Genomic DNA, 19,623 nt, shown 5'->3' with positions numbered 1-19,623 from the left:
TATTGCTCTTCTCTGTACTCTTCTTAGATCAGTGGTCCTCAATCTGGGGGTCGGGACCCCTTTAGGGGTCGAACGGCCATTTCACAGGTGTCACTTAAGACCATGGGAAAAGACAAATTTCCCATGATGTTAGGAACTAAAGCTTCTATTCTGGCGCTTTGGAACATGTTTTTACAATCTAACCCATCAGGCATTTACAGTAGGGGTGTCCCTCTGACCTTCCTGTCAATCAGCTTAAAGGTCTGTTGGGAGAATTGCTGTTAGACCTATGGTTGGGGATCACCACAGCATGAGTAACTATTTTTTTTAAAGGTTGAGAACCACTGTTCTAGAGTCTCAACCTCCTTTTACATCATGGCAACCAAAACTGAATGCAGTATTCCAAGTGTGGCCTTATCAAGGAAAGTGGTATTAACACTTTGTGTGATCTTGATTCTATCCCTCTGTTAATGCAGCCTAGAACTGTGTTGGCTTTTTTGGCAGCTGCTGCATACTGCTGGCTCATATTTAAATGGTTGTCCACTAGGATTCCAAGATACAGTTACTACTGTTGAGCAATGTACCACATGTACTGTACCTGAGCATTTTGTTTTTCTTGCATAAAAGTAGAACCTTACTTGTTTCACCATTGACTTTCATTTTGTTAGATAGCGCCCAATGTTCACGTTTGTCAATATCCTTCAGTATTTTGCGCCTATCTTCTAGAGTGTTGGCTATTCCTGCAAATTCGATGAGTTTCCCCATCTTTTGTGACCTATTATTCTTCTTCTTCATTGATATTGTGCTAGTTTGGGCTTTCATAATCTCACTTTTCAAAATTTCTCAAGCTTCTTGAGTTGTTTTCCCCTTGAGGATTCTCATCCATGGATTCTTTCCCAAATTCTCTCTAGGTTTATTGAAATTGCCTCTCTTAACGTCCAAGACTCTATTTTGACATTGTTCAACTGTTTGTGTTTTCATAAACTTGATTAATAAATGTAATCTTCCATAGGAAGGAAAAGAATCTAGTTTTATGTATCCATTTAAATATTAGTAAGGAAACCATGTTGCACGAAACAAGACTGAGCTTGTTCAAGTCAGATCTGATCCTAGTTATGCTTCACAAGACGCTTCTAGCCAGCGGCAGGCCACCAATTTCGGCCCGACCAGAATGCTCTGGGAGCACACCCCTGCACGTACGCCCGGTGCGTACCTATGCCCGGTGTGTAATTCAGCTTCTCTGCATGCGCAGAAGCCGAATCTCGCACAAAGATGCACACACACATGATTTCTGGGGGGGGGGGTTTGCTCCTGCGCATGCACAGAAGCAAAACCCCCCAGAAATTGGAGAGAAGAGGTAAGAGCTGCCTGCTACGCCGCTGCCACCAGCCGCCACACCCTTGTTTCCCCTGCTGCTTGCCCTGCCGCTCCTCTCGCCTCTACTTACCTGATCACCTCCTGCAGGGGCCATAGCACAGGGAGCAGACTGGGTTGCCCCAATTCTGGCCGCGCGACCTGCTCTATGCTCTCCCATGCTGCAAGCATCTCTCCTGCAGTCTGGGAGATCAAAGAGCAGGTCACGCGCCCGGAGCTGGGGCAGGCCACTTTTGCTGCTGGCCCCAGCTACCGCTCTAGGCATGGCAGCGAGATTCTCTTTCCGGCAACAAAAATTGTCGGTTTCTTTGCTTCCGGGCATGCACAGAAGCAAAAAACCAGTAATTTTTTACTGGAATCACTCCAATTGCGCGAGTATGGTGCGTGTATGCCTTACCGCAACCGGCACAAGCCTATGCACTACCTTTTCCCCAGGGGAACGGGTGTTCCGCCCGTTTTGCCTTGAGCCCATGCCTGCTTCTAGCTAATCTTGTAAGTAATATTAGTAAGTAAGATGAAATAGAAAGCTCAATTGGGCTTGGGTTATATCCATCTTTTTGAATTCAGAACAAGCTCAAACTTGGACAAATTCAATTTCTTCTTCTATCCTAGGTGCAGGTAGTAGCCCGAGCTTCCATTACACTAAATTTGTATTTTTCATTGAAAAGTTTAAAATCATAAACTTCAAGCCAGAAACTAATAGCAAGTACATTCAAATTGGTTTGATTCTGTTTAGAGACCAGGAAGTTACTGATGGCAGCAATGTGCCAGGCCCAGAGACACTTTAAGATAAAAAAAGAAAACATGCTAAAAATTTAAAAATAAGGTGTGATTACAAGAAAACTAATAGCCTGAATTTCAATCTGGCTAAAATGTAAGCAAAACACCTTTTGAACAAAATAGAAAAGTGGGTAAAGGAAAGAAATATCTTAGCAGAGAATCAAGCTGGATTTAGACTGGAATATTGGAAAAGCTCACCAGGATTTTCAACAAACAAACATGTGTTTATTGTTCAAATAGTATTGAAAATCAAATCAGAGTCTGGAGCAAAGTATTCCTCAATGTTCCAATTTATTAGCAGAGCCATGTTGGCACATGTGGGAGAAACCCGAATCTGAAGTCCCAGGGGTTTCTCCACCCAGTTGAAAGTTCAAGCCCTTGTCCTCACGTTCTTCATCTGCCAATTTGACAGCAACTCCCATCTCTTTCCATGCAGGTGCAGAAGTAAAATGACAAAGGATGACCTTGACAATTTAGAATGAATTTTTTATGGCTACATGCAGACATCCCTCGAGCAATTCCCCCTCTCCCAATTCCCACCATTGAGAATACATTTTAGAATAGCATAAAGTGTGGCAGGCCAAAGACTCCAACTAAAATGGTTACAGCTTGACATAAATCCAGGAACACATTAAGACAGAAGCTTGTCCACCCCAAAGAGAAAGCACCCAGGCATGAACAGAAGAATGCGATCAATACAGTGTTGTGCAGCAAAGCATGTGCAGACTTATCGGAGAAACAAAACAACCATTCCACAAATGTATGGCACAACACAGGGGAACCAACTCATCAGGACAGGATTCAGTGATTGATCTACACCTGAAAGGCAAGGGCCACTCCCTTAAAAGACAACAAGGCTCACATTCTAGACAAGGAAGATCACTGGTTTGAAAGAGGAGTCAAATAGGTTATGTATGTTAAAATTGAACAACCCTCTCTCAACAAAGATGGAAGGAAGAAAAGGATTTAGGGGTCGTGATTTCTGACAGTCTCAAAATGGGTGAACAGTGCAGTCAGGCGGTAGGGAAAGCAAGTAGAATGCTTGGCTGCATAGCTAGAGGTATAACAAGCAGGAAGAGGGAGATTATGATCCTGCTATATAGAGTGATGGTGAGACCACATTTGGAATACTGTGTTCAGTTCTGGAGACCTCACCTACAAAAAAATATTCACAAAATTGAATGGGTCCAAAGATGGGCTACAAGAATGGTGGAAGGTCTTAAGCATAAAACTCATCAGGAAAGACTTAACGAACTCAATCTGTATAGTCTGGAGGACAGAAGGAAAAGGTGGGACATAATCAAAACATAATTAAATATGTTAAAGGGTTAAATAAGGTCCAGGAGGGAAGTGTTTTTAATAGGAAAGTGAACACAAGAACAAGGGGACACAATCTGAAGTTAGCTGGGGGAAAGATCAAAAGCAGCATGAGAAAATATTATTTTACTGAAAGAGTAGTAGATCCTTGGAACAAACTTCCAGCAGACGTGGTAGATAAATCCACAGTAACTGAATTTAAACATGCCTGGGATAAACATATATCCATCCTAAGATAAAATACAGAAAATAGTATAAGGGCAGACTAGATGGACCATGAGGTCTTTTTCTGTCGTCAGACTTCTATGTTTCTATGTTTCTAAGGATACAATTTCACCTATCTCGTATGTACAATGCATCCTTTCAGCAATTCTAATATGGTTCCACACTCATTTGCACTCTGATTCAGGTGACTCCAAAGAGAAGATTAGCCCCCAGATGGTTTCAAGACCCTCAGAGTGTTAATGGTTGGCTGACTGAGAAGAGTGTAAGTTCTATCCCTCCCCACCAGTTAGTCAGAAATGAAGAAACTTCTTAGATGAGAAATATCTTCAAAGAAACAAAAAAAAAAAAATCCAGCTGCTGTTTGGAGAAAAAGCATCTTTGGGACAACCATGACCCGAATGACTGAGAATCTGCACTCCACAATAGACAATTGTTTTATTTTATACCATCTCATAACAAAACAATTAACTAATGGCAAGAAACTTTTTAACCCCTTTTTTTTTTTAGGAAAATGATAGTATTATACATAGTAATACATAAAAATTTTGTATCAATAATGTATTTCTCAGACTATGTAAGTAAAAGATATCCTTATTGTTACAGTTTATATCTTATGTTATATTTGTAATTTATACATTTAATTTCCAATTTCTAATACGTATACTGTATATATATTGGTTAGTAGAAAGTGATTTGTGAAAAGGAAAAATGAGTAAAGAAGAATATAGGTAAGGAAAGATAGTGTATTGATATTCAACTGGAATAGTTAAGGAAATTTAAAGTTTATTTAAAGAAGAAGTGATTAGGAAGTATTAGGGGGGTAAATCTGTGTGTGGCGCAGACATTTTTAGGTGATATGACATGGTATAGGATGATGATAGGGGGTGTATATGTACAGTGTAATAAACGTATTCTTATGTGTAAAAAGGAAAAGGTGTGAGAATTGATATAGATATTGATGAGTATTTGCGTTCATATGTTATGTTTTACCACTTTTATAGATCTTAGTGAATTCTTTAAACAAAATCCTTTTGTGGAAGAAATTAGCCAAATTAAATATGGAATCCATATCCTTACTTATGGTTAAAGCCCTCTACTCAGGTATCCATTTGAAAGTCTGTAGAAGTGTAAATGGTTCTCCAAGAGTATACAGTAATTACCCATAATGGATTTATCCTAGCCCCAATGCTTTTTAACGTCTATGTCAGTCACATTCCAGGATTCCTGTATGCTTCAGACATTAGTATGTCAAAAATCCATGATAAATTCATTAATATATTTTTATATGGTGATAAGGTTCTAATTAATGGGGCACTCCTGTAACTTGACGATGCAACTTGAAAGTGAGCCAACACAATGGGTGCAAAAATCCATCTTTAACTATGTCTGTGTCTAGTTAAAACCTAGAGTGGAATAGAGCACATGCATTTTTAAAAATTCATTGGGAATCAGTTCATCCTTCCCAAGTAGCAGTACAATATGGGTATTTATTTATTTATTGGATTTGCATGCCACCCCTCTCCATAGACTAGGGGTGGCTAACAACAATAATAAAAATAGCATGTAAATCCAATACTTCAACAACTAAAAAATCCTTACTTTAAAACCAATCATACCTACAAACAAACATACCATGCATTGTAAAGGCCTAGGGGGAAAGAGTATCTCAGTTCCCCCCATGCCTGACGGCAGAGGTGGGTTTTAAGGAGCTTACGAAAGACGAGGAGGGTGGGGGCAATTCTAATCTCCAGGGGGAGTTGGTTCCAGAGGGCCAGGGCCGCCAGAGAAAGCTCTTCCCCTGGGCCCCACCAAACAACATTGTTTAGTTGACGGGACCCGGAGAAGACACACTCTGTCGGACCTAACTGGTCACTGGGATTCGTGCAGCAGAAGGCGGTCCCTGAGATAATCTGGTCCGGTGCCATGGAGGGCTTTATAGGTAGGTCATAACCAACACTTTGAATTGTGACCGGAAACTGATCAGCAACCAATGCAGACTGCGGAGTGTGGGTATGGTTCTCCCGCTCAATTCAAAAGTTTGACACTTGAGATTAAAGGAACTGCTTGTAAAATTGTACTTAAGAAAGAAGCGGCTTCCTTCCTTACAAGAGTTGCCTTCAAAAGCAAGAAACACAAACTGATTATGTGCTCAAGTCATTGCCAACTCTTATTGATCAACCTTGATGATCTGTCCTCAGCCTGGCATTTCATGTCTTCCAGTAAGGAAGCACAGAAAGAGGCATAAATAGGGCAGTAAGAAGGCACCAGTGTGCAGATACAAGCGCATTCCACAAAGGTGTCTAGAAGTCTCCTAAATTGATCTGTAAAAATGGGTTTGCCTCACAGGATAAGGGAAAAGAAATGAAAGTTGACAAGGAAACATTTGGTTGTTATTCACAGTTAAATGCTTCACAACTGCACACATATTATGAGGAAACGGCCATTGTCTGATATGGAGTGAGAATAACTTAGCTCTACTTGCTTTTTCATTGCAGGTAGTCCATTGGGTAACTAACAGATTTAAATAAATCGTCCACACTGGCTGCCCTGGATGAGGACAAATAATTATGTTCATATATACATAACAGTACATAATATACTGTTCAAAAAAAATAAAGGGAACACTTGAACAACAGAATATAACTCCAAGTAAATCAAACGTCTGTCAAATCAAACTGTCCACTTAGGAAGCAACACTGATTGACAATCAATTTCATTTTGTTGTCAGCACATTCAACTGTGTACAGAACAAAGTATTCAATGAGAATATTTCATCCATTTAGATCTAGGATGTGTTATTTGAGTGTTCCCTTTATTTTTTTGTGCAGTGTACATACCTATAAGAAGTTCCATTGCTTTCGAATTCTAGTGTTGGAGAAGACTCTTGAGAATCCCTTGATTGCAAGGAAATTAACTCATTCGATCCTAAAGGAAATCAATCCTGACTGTCATTTTGAAGGACAGATACTGATGCAGAAGCTGCACAATGAGTAAATCCATATTCTTTGGTTTCCTGGATGAGAAGGTCCACAAGCATATTCCTAGGTTTACTAAGCACTTAGGGGGTAAAATCAAAAGGCCAAAGGCTAAAACATATACAGCTGCAGTGTTCCCTCTAATTTTTTTGGGGGGTGGGCGGAAAAGTATAGTGTCTGAGCGGCAGTCCCTTCGGGACTGGGCAGCACAGAAATATTAAATAAACAAACAAACAAACAAACAAATAAAAAAAAACCCACCCTGTTTTGCTCAGAGAATTTCAAAATAAAATACTGTACTGTGTGTCTATAACAGTGAGTTCATAATAGGGCAACTCTATCAATATCAAAATGCCACTTAAATAGTTGAGCTAGTTTCAAACTAGATTTTGATTTTCTTTCTCTCTTTCTTACTCCCATTCTTTTTCTTTCTCTTTTCCTTCCTCTCTTTTTTCTATCTGTTTCTCTCTCTTCCTCTCTTCCTCTCTCTCTCCTTCCCTCTCACTCTTTCCCTCTCGGCTTCTGGGCAGGTTTGGAAAACTCTGAGTTGATGATGATTTTTAAGTGAGCGATTGCTCACTGCTCAGCTTAGAGGGAACTATGTACAGCTGCTCTTTTTTTTTTTTTGTTTAGTGATTTTTATGGTGGGGACTCCCAGTCTCTCCCCAGCCTCTTCCTACAGTTCCCCCTTCACAAGCCTCAGTTATGTTGCAAAAGTTGGAGAGGGATGAGAAATAACCGGGGGGGGGGGGGGGACACACAGTTGTATCCAGTCCTCGGGAGAAAGAAATGTAGATTTCATGTGGAGTTGCTTTAAAATTGGCAAACAAAATCAAAACATTAAAAACACATAAGAGGGTAAATGGGAGCCTGAACAGCTTTTTCCCATTGTTTTTCAGTTGTTTAGGAAAAAATGAAATGGAAGAAAAGTTAGCTATTCTTTATAGATGAACAGACAAGAGAGCAGTAGTGCTAGGCTCAAGGACAGCAGAATAGATGCTACTTGTATGTAGAAGATTGGGGTGGGGGGATAACCTAGGGCTCCTTTTCCAGATGTGCTGTCACGACAGAATGGATAAAGGAAATTTTATACGCAAACATACACACAGTATATATCTGTACACATTATAAAATATAAGGGAGAAAGAAAATATATAGATACATACACAAACACATACCGTATACTTTACTTTTCAGAGTATAAGACACACTGGAGTATAAGACACAGCTTAGTTTTGGGGGAGGACATTAGGGGAAAAATAATCTGCCTACCAGGTATTCATCTGGCTAGTCCTTAGTCTGGTCAGCTTCAGCACATTAGTTTGCTAGTTTTGAGCACAGATGTTTGCTTTTTATCCCCCAGTTGGATGTGAAAAACAGTTTCTAAAACACTTCACTTCTCTCTTTCTTCAGAAGTGAAGAAACTCTTCAGAAACAATGAGAAAAGCAGGCAAAGGGAAGATTGCTTTGCTAGCAAAGCACAGAAGATTGATTTACTTGTTAGCAAGTTCAGGCTGAAAAAAAGGTGGAAAAAAGTAGACGATTGCTTGCCAGCAAAGTACAGAAGATTGCTTCACTGTTAGCAATTTGTTAGGACTGAAAAAAGGCTCAGATGACAGTCAAAGGGAGCAGCAATAAAAGAAGTAGCCAAAGGGAATATCGCTTAGCTAACAAAGCACAGAAGATCACATTAGAGCTGGGAAAAAAGTAAAAAGCTACATTTGTAGTATAAGACACCCAAATATTCAGCCTCTTTTAGGGGTGGAAGAGGTGCATCTTATACTCTGAAAAATATGGCAGGTAAATTCAAAATAAATTAAAACCATGGTAAAATTAATGTACAACATAATACATTCATCTCCGGAGGAGCTGCAAAATTTCAAATAATGCAAGTTAAGTTAGAAACATTCTGCACCAAAACCAGTCTGGACAAAGCAGCAGCTCAAAGCTTTAATTCACCAGAAAGCATATTATTCCTAGATTTACTAAGCACTGAGAAGGTAAAGTCAAAACAAAACCAAGTAAAAAGTTCACAAAGCAGCAGGACAGAGATAGCTGTGATGGTTTTCTGACCATATCAAAAATTATTAGGTTTTTTTGGCTTTATGTGCAATTCAAATCTAATGATTATGGTTCCATGCATTGCATTTGTGTAGGATCAGCATATGGGGAATCCAGAACCACACAAAGGAGATTAATAAGCTCTCAGGGCAGCTGTGTCACGAAGAAGTTGGGAAGTTTTCACTCCAGTCCAACAGGGAAGTAAAGTAGGAAAATTCTGATTGGTTCCCTGCCAGATTGGCTCCCTATTTAAACTCCTTGCCTTTTGTATGCTGTTGCTGGAAGTTACTCCTTGTAACCTAATACTGTAAAGAGCTGAAGTTACTCCACCAGTCTCCTGTCCCTTCAGTATTGGAACTCCACAGTACTATTTGCCCCATAAAAGTTACAGCATCTGGGAGTAAGGCTAGTAAAAGCTGCCTGAACTTTAGGAAGCTCATTATTGATAAGTGTGTCCAACCTGACTATGCCGGTTGAGATTTTTATCTATGCTTTGAAGAATAGCATAATGCAGTGATTTTCAACCTTTTTTGAGCAGCGGCACATTTTTTACATTTACAAAATCCTGGGGCGCACCACCAACCAAAATGACACAAAATGACACTCTAACACAGTACATATTATACATATAGTTAATAATATAGCTTCTAAATATCTACAGTATATACATAATCAGGATAGACATAACCGGCTGAGGCTGAGGCTTCATCTAGTGGTGGCAACATTTACCTCCAGTCCTGACCAGGGTTAGAAATCGGGACCATGGAGTAGCAGCTTCAATTACTCGCCGTGGCCACACAATGAAAAGTGTGCGGCAGCCCGAGCGGGGACCTTCCTGGGTGTGGATGAGAGGCAGCCTGCTATTGGTTCATCGCTAGTGGTCAGGATGAATCCTAGAAGGTGATTGGTCAGTGAGCGTTCTCTGTGCCTCCACTCTTCCTGTTGCTGATAGCTGGAGAGATTATGAGGGGAATGTTTATGTTCTAATGGAGGCGGCTGGCGGCGGGCCGGATAAATAGCTTCCACGGGCCGTATCCAGCATGCGGGCCGTAGTTTAATTTCCCCACAGCACACCTGACTATGTGTCACGGCACACTGGTTGAAAAACACTGGCATAATGGACACATTGAGTCCTAAGAAAGATTTAGGAACTAAGACAACTTCCTAAAATCTCCACAGAAATTTATATAAGGCAGTGGTATCAGTCTCATCTCCCCTGGTGAAATATCACGCCTTTCTTTTGTTCTTTTCACAGATTTTAATAACAACAATCCAGGGGCAGGTTCCTCTTATTGTCCTACTGGTGTGCTGTGTGCACATTGCAACATTTCACACGCAAGTGTGTCTCCTAGTGCAATTTTTGCTTACGCGCATGCCCAGAGGGACAATTTCCTTCTGCGCATGATCAGCGAGCCCCCCAGAATAAGAAAAAAATATGATGCGCATGGACCGGCAAAAATAGCACTGGCGCCGTCGCGCCCAAATTGCGCAATTGGTAGGTCATTACCAGAGCTGCATACCGGACCTCACTGCTAGAAATCCACCTCTGCAACAATCCTGAGAAACATTTCCTGTTCCTTTATCACAATGACTACTTTTAAAAAAAAACTAGCTTAATTAAATAAAAAAGGATTGGCAAGGAGCTAGCCCTTCTGAGTACTGTAAAAATGCTTAAACGTTCATGAGTAAGAAACGTATACCATTGTGATCCACAAAGTCAAAAGCCCAGCAATTGAGTTCTGCAGTGGTATAGAGAGTAACTATGAGTAAGTAGATATATTTTACTATGAGTATCTCCTCTATAACCTTCATCATGTATTTTACTATGTGTATATAGATATATACCCACTAAAACCCTCATTGTGTATTGGACTAACTAACTAACTAACTAACTAACTAACTAACTAACTAACTAAATAAATAAATAAATAAATAAATAAATAAAGTTAACAGGATAGCTATTAGGCAGTGGGGATTATTTTACTGAAACCTCATCTCAGTTCTTTCACAATTTCCTGGAAACAACTGCAATCCGATCACCGCCTCACGGCTGACACCCAGCTTCTCCTCCTTTTGTACCGCACCGATAATAACAGGTTACCTCATAAAGTTATTGTAATATTTTTCTAAACAGCGTGTATATCCTGCTCTAAGGCGTCAAAAAGAAATTTGAAAACTAAGATCGATTTGGCTCCTCCCCAGAGGTAACTTACGGAAGTATTCCAGGGTCTCTTCGATCTGCTTGAATGTTAGGGCAGCAACAGCTTCAGAAGAGACCTGAGGTGTCTGCATCCAATCCTTGTGGTCATATCCAAATACTGTGTCTGCTCGGAGTTTATACAAGGGCAGTTGTTCCCCCAGAAGGCTGATGATTTCCACTTCGGGAAGATTGCTGCTATTGCAAAAATCTGTTCAGAATGTGTGAGGAGAGACAAAAAGAGACAGTTTGATTAGCAAATGGGGAAGTGAGGCAAGGCCTTTGGTCTAAAGAAATAACAATAACAATAACAATAATACCACCATTTCTTTGCCACTGGTAAGTGGTCCACTGGAACTTGTGCCGGAACTACCACTTACCAGTGGCAAAGAACTGGTGGGATCATAAGCCCGAAAAAGTGGTCAAAAATGAGCAAGCAAAACTGCTGTGCGACTTCCGACTTCAGACTGACCGAATTCTGAAGCATAACACACCAGACATCCTGATTGTGGAGAAAAAGAAAGCATGGATCATCGACATCGCAATCCGAGGAGACAGCAGAATTGAGGAGAAGCAGCTAGAGAAATTAGTGAAATACGAAGATCTAAAAATCGAGCTGCAACGTCTCTGGCATAAGCCAGTGAAAGTGGTCCCAGTGGTACTTGGCACAATGGGAGCAGTGCCAAAGGATTTCAGCGGACATTTGAAAACCATCAGAATTGACAAAATCTCCATCTGTCAATTGCAAAAGGCCGCTTTAATGAGATTGGCAAACATAATTTGCCACTACATCACGCAGTCCTAGGTGCTTGGGAAGCGCACGACTGGTGATGAAATACGAAATCCAGCATAGTGATCTCGTTTGCTGTGTTGTATTGACATAATAATAATAATAATAATAATAATAATAATAATAACAACAACAACAACAACAACAGAGTCAGGTAGTGAGTTCCATGCATCAACTAATTCAAATACTAAAGTCATATTTCCTGCAGTCGAGTTTGGAGTGGTTTACTTTAAGTTTGTATCTGTTCTGTGCTCGTGTGTTGTTGTGGTTGAAGCTGAGGTAGTCAGCCCAGGTCGGCCCGATTCTATGAACCAGTAGTGCTGGTGGCGGGAAACTCCACCCACCCAGCTGGATGCATCTGCTCATGCACAGTAGTATTGCGCATGTGCGCGAATGCACATATAAACCAGTGGTAAAGGGTTTAGGACCCACTATTGCTCTGAATGGTTGCTAAATGAATGGTTGTGCATATATTGTTTACATGAGCCGCCCCGAGTCTTTGGAGAGGGGTGGCATACAAATGTAATAGATAGATAGATAGATAGATAGATAGATAGATAGATAGATAGATAGATAGATAGATAGATAGATAGATAGATAGATAGATAGATAGATAACATGGTGGGTCCGCTGCTCCCCTGAAACGACGGGAATCATCAGGAAAATGGGTCAATCCGGGCTTAAGACGGTTGGAGATGGGTCGGAGCCCACTAGCCACTTTGTCCCCCTACTTCTGTGATCTTGAGGGTCGGGAACTTTCCCGCCTGTTGGGGGGGCCGCCGAGAAAGACCGCGGCAAGGAAAGGTGGCCAGTTGAGGTATGGAGATGGCGGCGGCGTTCGGCGTTTGGTGTTTGGTGGAGCCTCGCAGAGGACACAACCTCTGTGAGATGCAGCCTTGCCGGAGAGAGGGGAGAGGACGAAGGAACGCCGAGCCATTGCTGAGGGGGTGTCGAGGGTGCCGAGGGAGAGCTGACAGAGCGCGGCACCGGAGGAACATCTTGCCGGCGCGGAGAATGGCGGCGGGACCGGACAGAGGTCGGAGGCTCGCGGCGCCGGCGGAGAGGTGATGAGAGAAGTTATGGGGAGTAAAGGGAGCTGAGTCCCCTGCTGAGATGGATCCCCAGCTCGACTCCGGAGGTGAGAGGTCTGGTGCCGAGATGGTGATGACTGGGAGCGGCAGAGACAACACGGGGGAGAGAGAGAGAGAGAGACAGCGGGGAAGAATGGAGTCCAGTGTCGGAAGCTAGTCGTAACACCAACAGACGAACGAGGACATTTAGGGGCAATTAAGTTAGCCCCCTCCCGTTGGCACCAGTGGGTGAGAGCTACTGGGGGCCAAGGGGAGTCAAAAAAACTGAGGACTATTCTATTTACTCCCTCTCCCCCCCTCTTCCCCTTTTAACCTTAATTTCTGTGATCTATGTATATTACTGCTGAAAGACTATGCTCCCGGTGGACTGTGGATGAATTGAAGAACACTGCCCCCTTGTGGACTGTTTTTAAAAAGACACCCAGAAAGAGAGAAAATTTTTAAGATCAAGGCTTTTTAAATTAGACTAAGACCTAAGACCTGTGAAGACCAGAAGAACATCATGCCTGGACTGACTGATTACTGATGATTGAAGAATATTTTTAAGATCTGTTCATACCATCAACGAAATTAATTTTATATTAATCTATATTAACTTATAATTTTAGTGTATATTGTATATAGTTATATTTTTAACAGTTTTTAGTGTTTTTAAATTGTTATTAATTGCCATTTTATACTATTATTAATTTAATTGATTTTTAACGTTATTAGGGTTCTAAGTAATGGATGATTGGGATAAATTTGCTTGTGGTTATGAACGGAATGACTGGTACGATTGGGTGGGGGGGGTGGGGGGGTGCGGTATGGATGAATTTTTTGATAGTAGTGTGAATGATAGGTCTGGCCCACCTGACGCTCGGGAGGCAGGGGAGGGGGGGTCACCGATCTCTGGGGGGCCAGAGGGTCGGAATATCCCTGTGTTGCTGGGGAGAGGCAGATATGGCGGGGGCCACAGAGTTAGCCGTTCCAGGGGAACGAGGGATCGTTGCCTAATAACAGTCCCTTGTTCTGGCTCTGTGAGCCCAATCTTGGGTACTGGTGGTGAGTGTAACTCTGGCCCTGGGCTCAGATTGCTGCTGCTGAATGCCAGGTCGGTGGTAAATAAAGCTCTCCTCATCCGGGATTTGATCCTGGATGAGGAGGCCGACCTGGCATGTATTACTGAAACCTGGCTGGGCCCGGAGGGAGGTGTTCCTCTCTCTGAAATTTGCCCAGCCGGGTTTCAGATATGGCATCAACCTCGACCCCAGGGAAGGGGGGGAGGAGTGGCTATTGTAGCCAGGGAGAGCCTTTGCCTGCGTAGACTCATTGCTCCGGAAATTGCGGGTTGCGAGTCTCTCTTGATGAGGTTGGACTTAGGGGTTCAGGTGGGCTTATTTCTCACGTACCTGCCTCCCAGCTGCGTGTCAAAAGCCCTGCCTGTGCTACTCGAGGAGGTAGCCGGGTTGGCGGTGGAGTTCCCCAGACTCATCGTCCTGGGGGACTTCAACCTGCCGTCACTCGGCGAAACCTCTGGGTTGGCACAGGAGTTCATGGCCACCATGACAGCCGTGGACCTGACTCAAGTAGTACAGGGTCCGACTCACGAGGGAGGGCACGCACCTGACATGGTATTCCTTTCCGAGCAATTGAGTAATGGTCTGAGACTAAGGGGCTTAGAAGTATTGCCTTTGTCATGGTCAGACCATTTTCTACTACGGCTTGACTTCCTGGCTCCAATCCTTCCCCGCAGGGAGGCGGAACCAATGAAGATGTTCCGCCCCAGACGCCTGATGGACCCAGAGGGCTTTCAGACGGCGCTTGGGGTTATACCAGAGGCACTTGTCCACAGTTCGGCAGAGTCTCTTGCGAAAGCCTGGAACGAGGCTGCAGCAGAGGCCCTGGACCGGATTGCGCCTTTGCGACCTCTCCGTGGCGCTAGACCCCGTAGAGCTCCATGGTTCAACGAGGAGCTCCGGGAGTTGAAACGCCAGAAGAGACGTCTAGAGAAGCGATGGAGGAAGAGTAGGTCTGAATCCGATCGAACACTTGTAAGAGCTTTTATTAAGACTTACAAAGTGGCGCTCAAGGCGGCAAGATGCGCGTACCATGCCGCCTTGATTGCATCAGCGGAATCCCGCCCGGCCGCTCTGTTTAGGGTGACCCGCTCCCTTCTTAATCAGGGGGGAGTTGGGGAGCCCTTGCAGAGTAGTGCCGAGGATTTTAACACGTTTTTCGCTGATAAAGTCGCTCGGATTCGGGCCGACCTCGACTCCAATTGTACAACAGAGTCGACTGACAACGAGTCAGTCGAGGTGACTGGGGCACGTACTTGTCCACCTGTCTGGGAAGAGTTTGATCTGGTGACACCTGATGAAGTGGACAAGGCCATTGGAGCTGTGAGTTCCGCCACCTGTTTACTGGATCCGTGTCCCTCCTGGTTGGTTTCGGCCGGCAGGGAGGTGACACGGAGCTGGGCCCAGGAGATTACCAACGCTTCCTTGGGGAGGGGAGTTTTTCCATCACTCTATAAAGAAGCGCTTGTGCGCCCCCTCCTCAAGAAGCCCTCCCTGGACCCAGCTGTCCTTAATAACTATCGTCCAGTCTCCAACCTTCCCTTTATGGGGAAGGTTGTTGAGAAGGTGGTGGCACTCCAGCTCCAGCGGTCCTTGGAAGAAGCCGATTATCTAGGTCCCCGGCAGTCGGGTTTCAGGCCCGGTTACAGCACGGAAACCGCTTTGGTCGCGTTGATGGATGATCTCTGGCGGGCCCGGGACAGGGGTTTATCCTCTGTCCTGGTGCTCCTTGACCTCTCAGCGGCTTTCGATACCATCGACCATGGTATCCTTCTGCACCGGCTGGAGGGGCTGGGGGTGGGAGGCACTGTTCTGCAGTGGTTCTCCTCCTACCTCTCTGGCCGGTCGCAGTCGGTGTTAGTGGGGGGTCAGAGGTCGACTCCTAGGTCTCTCCCTTGTGGGGTGCCTCAGGGGTCGGTCCTCTCCCCCCTGCTATTTAACATCTACATGAAACCGCTGGGCGAGATCATCCAAGGACATGGGGTGAGGTATCATCAATATGCGGATGATACCCAGCTTTACATCTCCACCCCATGCCCAGTCAACGAAGCGGTGGAAGTGATGTGCCGGTGCCTGGAGGCTGTTGGGGCCTGGATGGGTGTCAACAGACTCAAGCTCAACCCGGATAAGACGGAGTGGCTGTGGGTTTTGCCTCCCAAGGACAACTCCATCTGTCCGTCCATTACCCTGGGGGGGGAATTATTGACCCCCTCAGAGAGGGTCCGCAACTTGGGCGTCCTCCTCGATCCACAGCTCACATTAGAACAACATCTTTCAGCTGTGGCGAGGGGGGCGTTTGCCCAGGTTCGCCTGGTGCACCAGTTGCGGCCCTATTTGGACCGGGACTCATTGCTCACAGTCACTCATGCCCTCATCACCTCGAGGTTCGACTACTGTAATGCTCTCTACATGGGGCTACCTTTGAAAAGTGTTCGGAAACTTCAGATCGTGCAAAATGCAGCTGCGAGAGCAGTCATGGGCCTACCTAGGTATGCCCATGTTTCACCATCACTCCGCAGTCTGCATTGGCTGCCGATCAATTTCCGGTCACAATTCAAAGTGTTGGTTATGACCTTTAAAGCCCTTCATGGCATTGGACCAGAATATCTCCGAGACCGCCTCCTGCCGCACGAATCCCAGCGACCGATTAGGTCCCACAGAGTCGGCCTTCTCCGGGTCCCGTCAACTAAACAATGTCGGTTGGCGGGCCCCAGGGGAAGAGCCTTCTCTGTGGCGGCACCGGCCCTCTGGAACCAACTCCCCCCGGAGATTAGGACTGCCCCTACTCTTCCTGCCTTCCGTAAACTCCTTAAAACCCACCTTTGCCGTCAGGCATGGGGGAACTGAAACATCTCCCCCTGGGCACGTTTAATTTATGCATGGTATGTCTGTGTGTGTGTCTGTTAGCATATGGGGTTTTTTAAATATTTAAATATTTTAAATTGTCTGATTGCTTATGATTTGTTACTACATGTTGTGAGCCGCCCCGAGTCTTCGGAGAGGGGCGGCATACAAATCTAAGTAATAAATAAATAAATAAAATAAATAAATAAATAAATTTAAAAAAGATATAGATATGGATATGAAAATACAACTAGAAGTAAAGCTCAGCTCAGTGGAAACAAGAGGGCCTCTCTCTCTATCTCTCCCTCTCCCTCTGCCTCCTTCCCTCCCCCTTCCTCCCTCTCCATGGAAATTTTATTTTTGTTTTCCTGTTTATTGCATAACTGTGATCAAACAATCAAGTCCAGCGTTTCTCAATCTTGGCAACACTAATATGTGTAGACTTCAACTCGCATGTTCCCTGGGGAATTCTGGGAATTGAAGTCAACCGAATTGTCGAAGCGTGGAACTCATTACCGGACTCCATAGTGTCATCCCCAAACCCCCAACACTTTACCCATAGATTATCTACGGTTGACCTACCAGATTCCTAAGAGGTCAGTATGGGACGAGTACAAGTGCACTAGAGTACCTTCTGTCCCCTGTCCTATTGCTCTCCTATATTTCCTATACCTTTCTTCTATTACTATATCTTCTTTTCTATTCTTTCATAGATATATTTTACTATGAGTATCTCCTCTATAACCTTCATCATGTATTTTACTATGTGTGTGTGTGTGTGTGTGTGTGTGTGTGTATATATATATATATATATATATATATATATATATATATATATATATATGTTAAATGTATTTATATATATATATATATATATATGTCACATTTTTTTTGTTGACTTTTTTTTGAAAATTCAGATATGTGTGTGTGTGTGTGTGTGTGTGTGTGTATGTGTGCGCGTGTGTGTGTGTAGATATATACCCACTAAAACTCTCATTGTGTATTGGACTAAGTAAGTAAGTAAGTTAATTAATTAATTAATTAATTAACTTACTTACTTACTTACTTACTTACTTACTTAAAATAAAATAAGTCCACACAGTATTACCAAGGTTGAAAAAAACCTGGTTTAAGCAATGCTCTTGCAAAGAAAGAATTCTACTGCCCTCTTGTGGGCTTTCATGGGCAAATAAATATAGAAAGAACAGAGGTTTTCTCAATTTCCTCAGTTCCTATTTTGTAAAGGCTTTTTCAAAAGGCAACTGGATTCTTTTTTTTCCCTCTGAGGGAAAACACAGTCCAGTTGCCTTTTGAAAAAGCACCTTAGAGACAACTATGAACCGGTTGACTAAGAATCTCCACAGACATCCCAAAGGTGCCTTTTCAAGAGGAAACTGGACTTTTTGTTTTTCTTTGAAGATGTTTCACTACTCAAACAAAAAGCTTCTTTGTCCTCAAAAACAAAACAAAACAAAGAGTCCAGTTGCCTCTTGAAAAAACACCTTTGAGACAACCATGACCCAAATGACTGAGAATCTCCACAGACATCTCTATATTTCATGTGTATACCTAATTTCCAGTAAACTGGGTTTGGAGAATTTGATGGAGCCAGAAATAATAGCAAGATAAAAGAAACATACACCAAGCATCTTTTAAATGGATTCTAAAAGGCTATTTAACTCCCAAGAAAGTAAATTGCCTCACATTTTAGCTTCAAGGCAGCCTTCCCTCACCTGGCAATTGCCAGTTATGCTAACCAACTTTCCAGTCAGTATTGGCTAGTCAGTAAGCTGCAAATCATTTAGGTGTGAGGGCATCAGTTCTACCTTGTAAGATTTCTGTTGCTAGTGATGAATATATGAACCACTTCTTATTCCACAGAACATTTGCTGTGAGCTGCCCTGAGTCCTCGGAGAGGGGCGGCAGAGACATCCAATAAATAAATAAATTTGACACAAAGAACAAGTGTTAGGCATAACTAAGCGGAAATATAAAAAAGATATTTTTTATTTCACTGTTCTTATTTTAACAGCAGCCAGGATAGTTTATGCACAAAATTGGAAGGAGGAAAATATCCCCAAAAAAGAAGATGTAATAAAGAAAATTTTAGACTGTGCAGAGATGGATATGATGACAAGAAGGTTGAATGACCAAGAAGAATCTGAATTTTATACTATTTGGAATAAAGTTTATAAGTGGATAGATAAAAATAAAAATTAAATGTTATGAGAAATGTATGAATATATCAAAATGACTTTATATTTTTTTCTTTTTTTTATTAACTTAATTTTATGTTATTATAATGTTTGAACAAAATTCTTCTTTTCACTTAGATTAATATGTTGACTAAATGAATCAAGAATATATTCTTTTTCTGTATTAAAAATTAACTTCTAAGACGAGAGGGGTAATTGTAACCCCTACTATGTGTTAAATGTTTGTACGTTTGTGTGTGATTTTTATGAAAAATCAATAAAGTTTCCCTTAAAAAAATTTTAAAAAAAGAAAAAAGAAGAAGTGGCTGTCATTATGAGCCCCTCTTTAGTCATGCCAGCCACATGACCATGGAAACATTTTCGGACAGCGCTGGCTCCTCAGCTTAGAAATGAAACTGAGCATCGCCCCCTAGAGCTGGAAAACAATTAGCACGCATGTGTGTGGGAACTTTTACCTTTGCCTTATCTTCCTTGAAATATGAAGAAAGGAAGGAAATGATCAGAGGATAGGAAAAACAAATCCCTTGGGGGAAAACCAGAAGAAATTTGAGTCAGTCTGAAAAAAAAGAACAAGCCCAGCAGAGGCAAAATCTCCCCCTACCAGAATGCTTCAAGCAGAGCTGAGACAGATTCTGCATTTCTTGCAGTGTTGTGGGATTGGAGTCAATAGCTTCAGAATCCCATTCTATTCTTTGTTACAATTTTATGATAAGGGC

The 19,623-nt window shown here is 42.7% G+C and overlaps 1 protein-coding gene across 1 annotated transcript in view; it reads right to left on the bottom strand.

The window, feature by feature from the left end:
• Positions 1–19,623, bottom strand: part of HAP1 (huntingtin associated protein 1) — a 105,385-nt gene that overhangs the window by 52,618 nt on the left and 33,144 nt on the right. Inside the window, exon 3 of the mRNA XM_070729898.1 lies at positions 10,925–11,119. Coding sequence (XP_070585999.1) covers positions 10,925–11,003 — 79 coding nt within the window. The 5' untranslated portion in view covers positions 11,004–11,119. The remainder of the gene's footprint in view (positions 1–10,924; positions 11,120–19,623) is intronic.

Source organism: Erythrolamprus reginae, chromosome Z (genome assembly GCF_031021105.1).
Source record: "Erythrolamprus reginae isolate rEryReg1 chromosome Z, rEryReg1.hap1, whole genome shotgun sequence".
In the NCBI taxonomy this organism is placed as follows: domain Eukaryota; kingdom Metazoa; phylum Chordata; class Lepidosauria; order Squamata; family Dipsadidae; genus Erythrolamprus; species Erythrolamprus reginae.
This window is presented reverse-complemented; position numbering and strand designations above follow the sequence as displayed.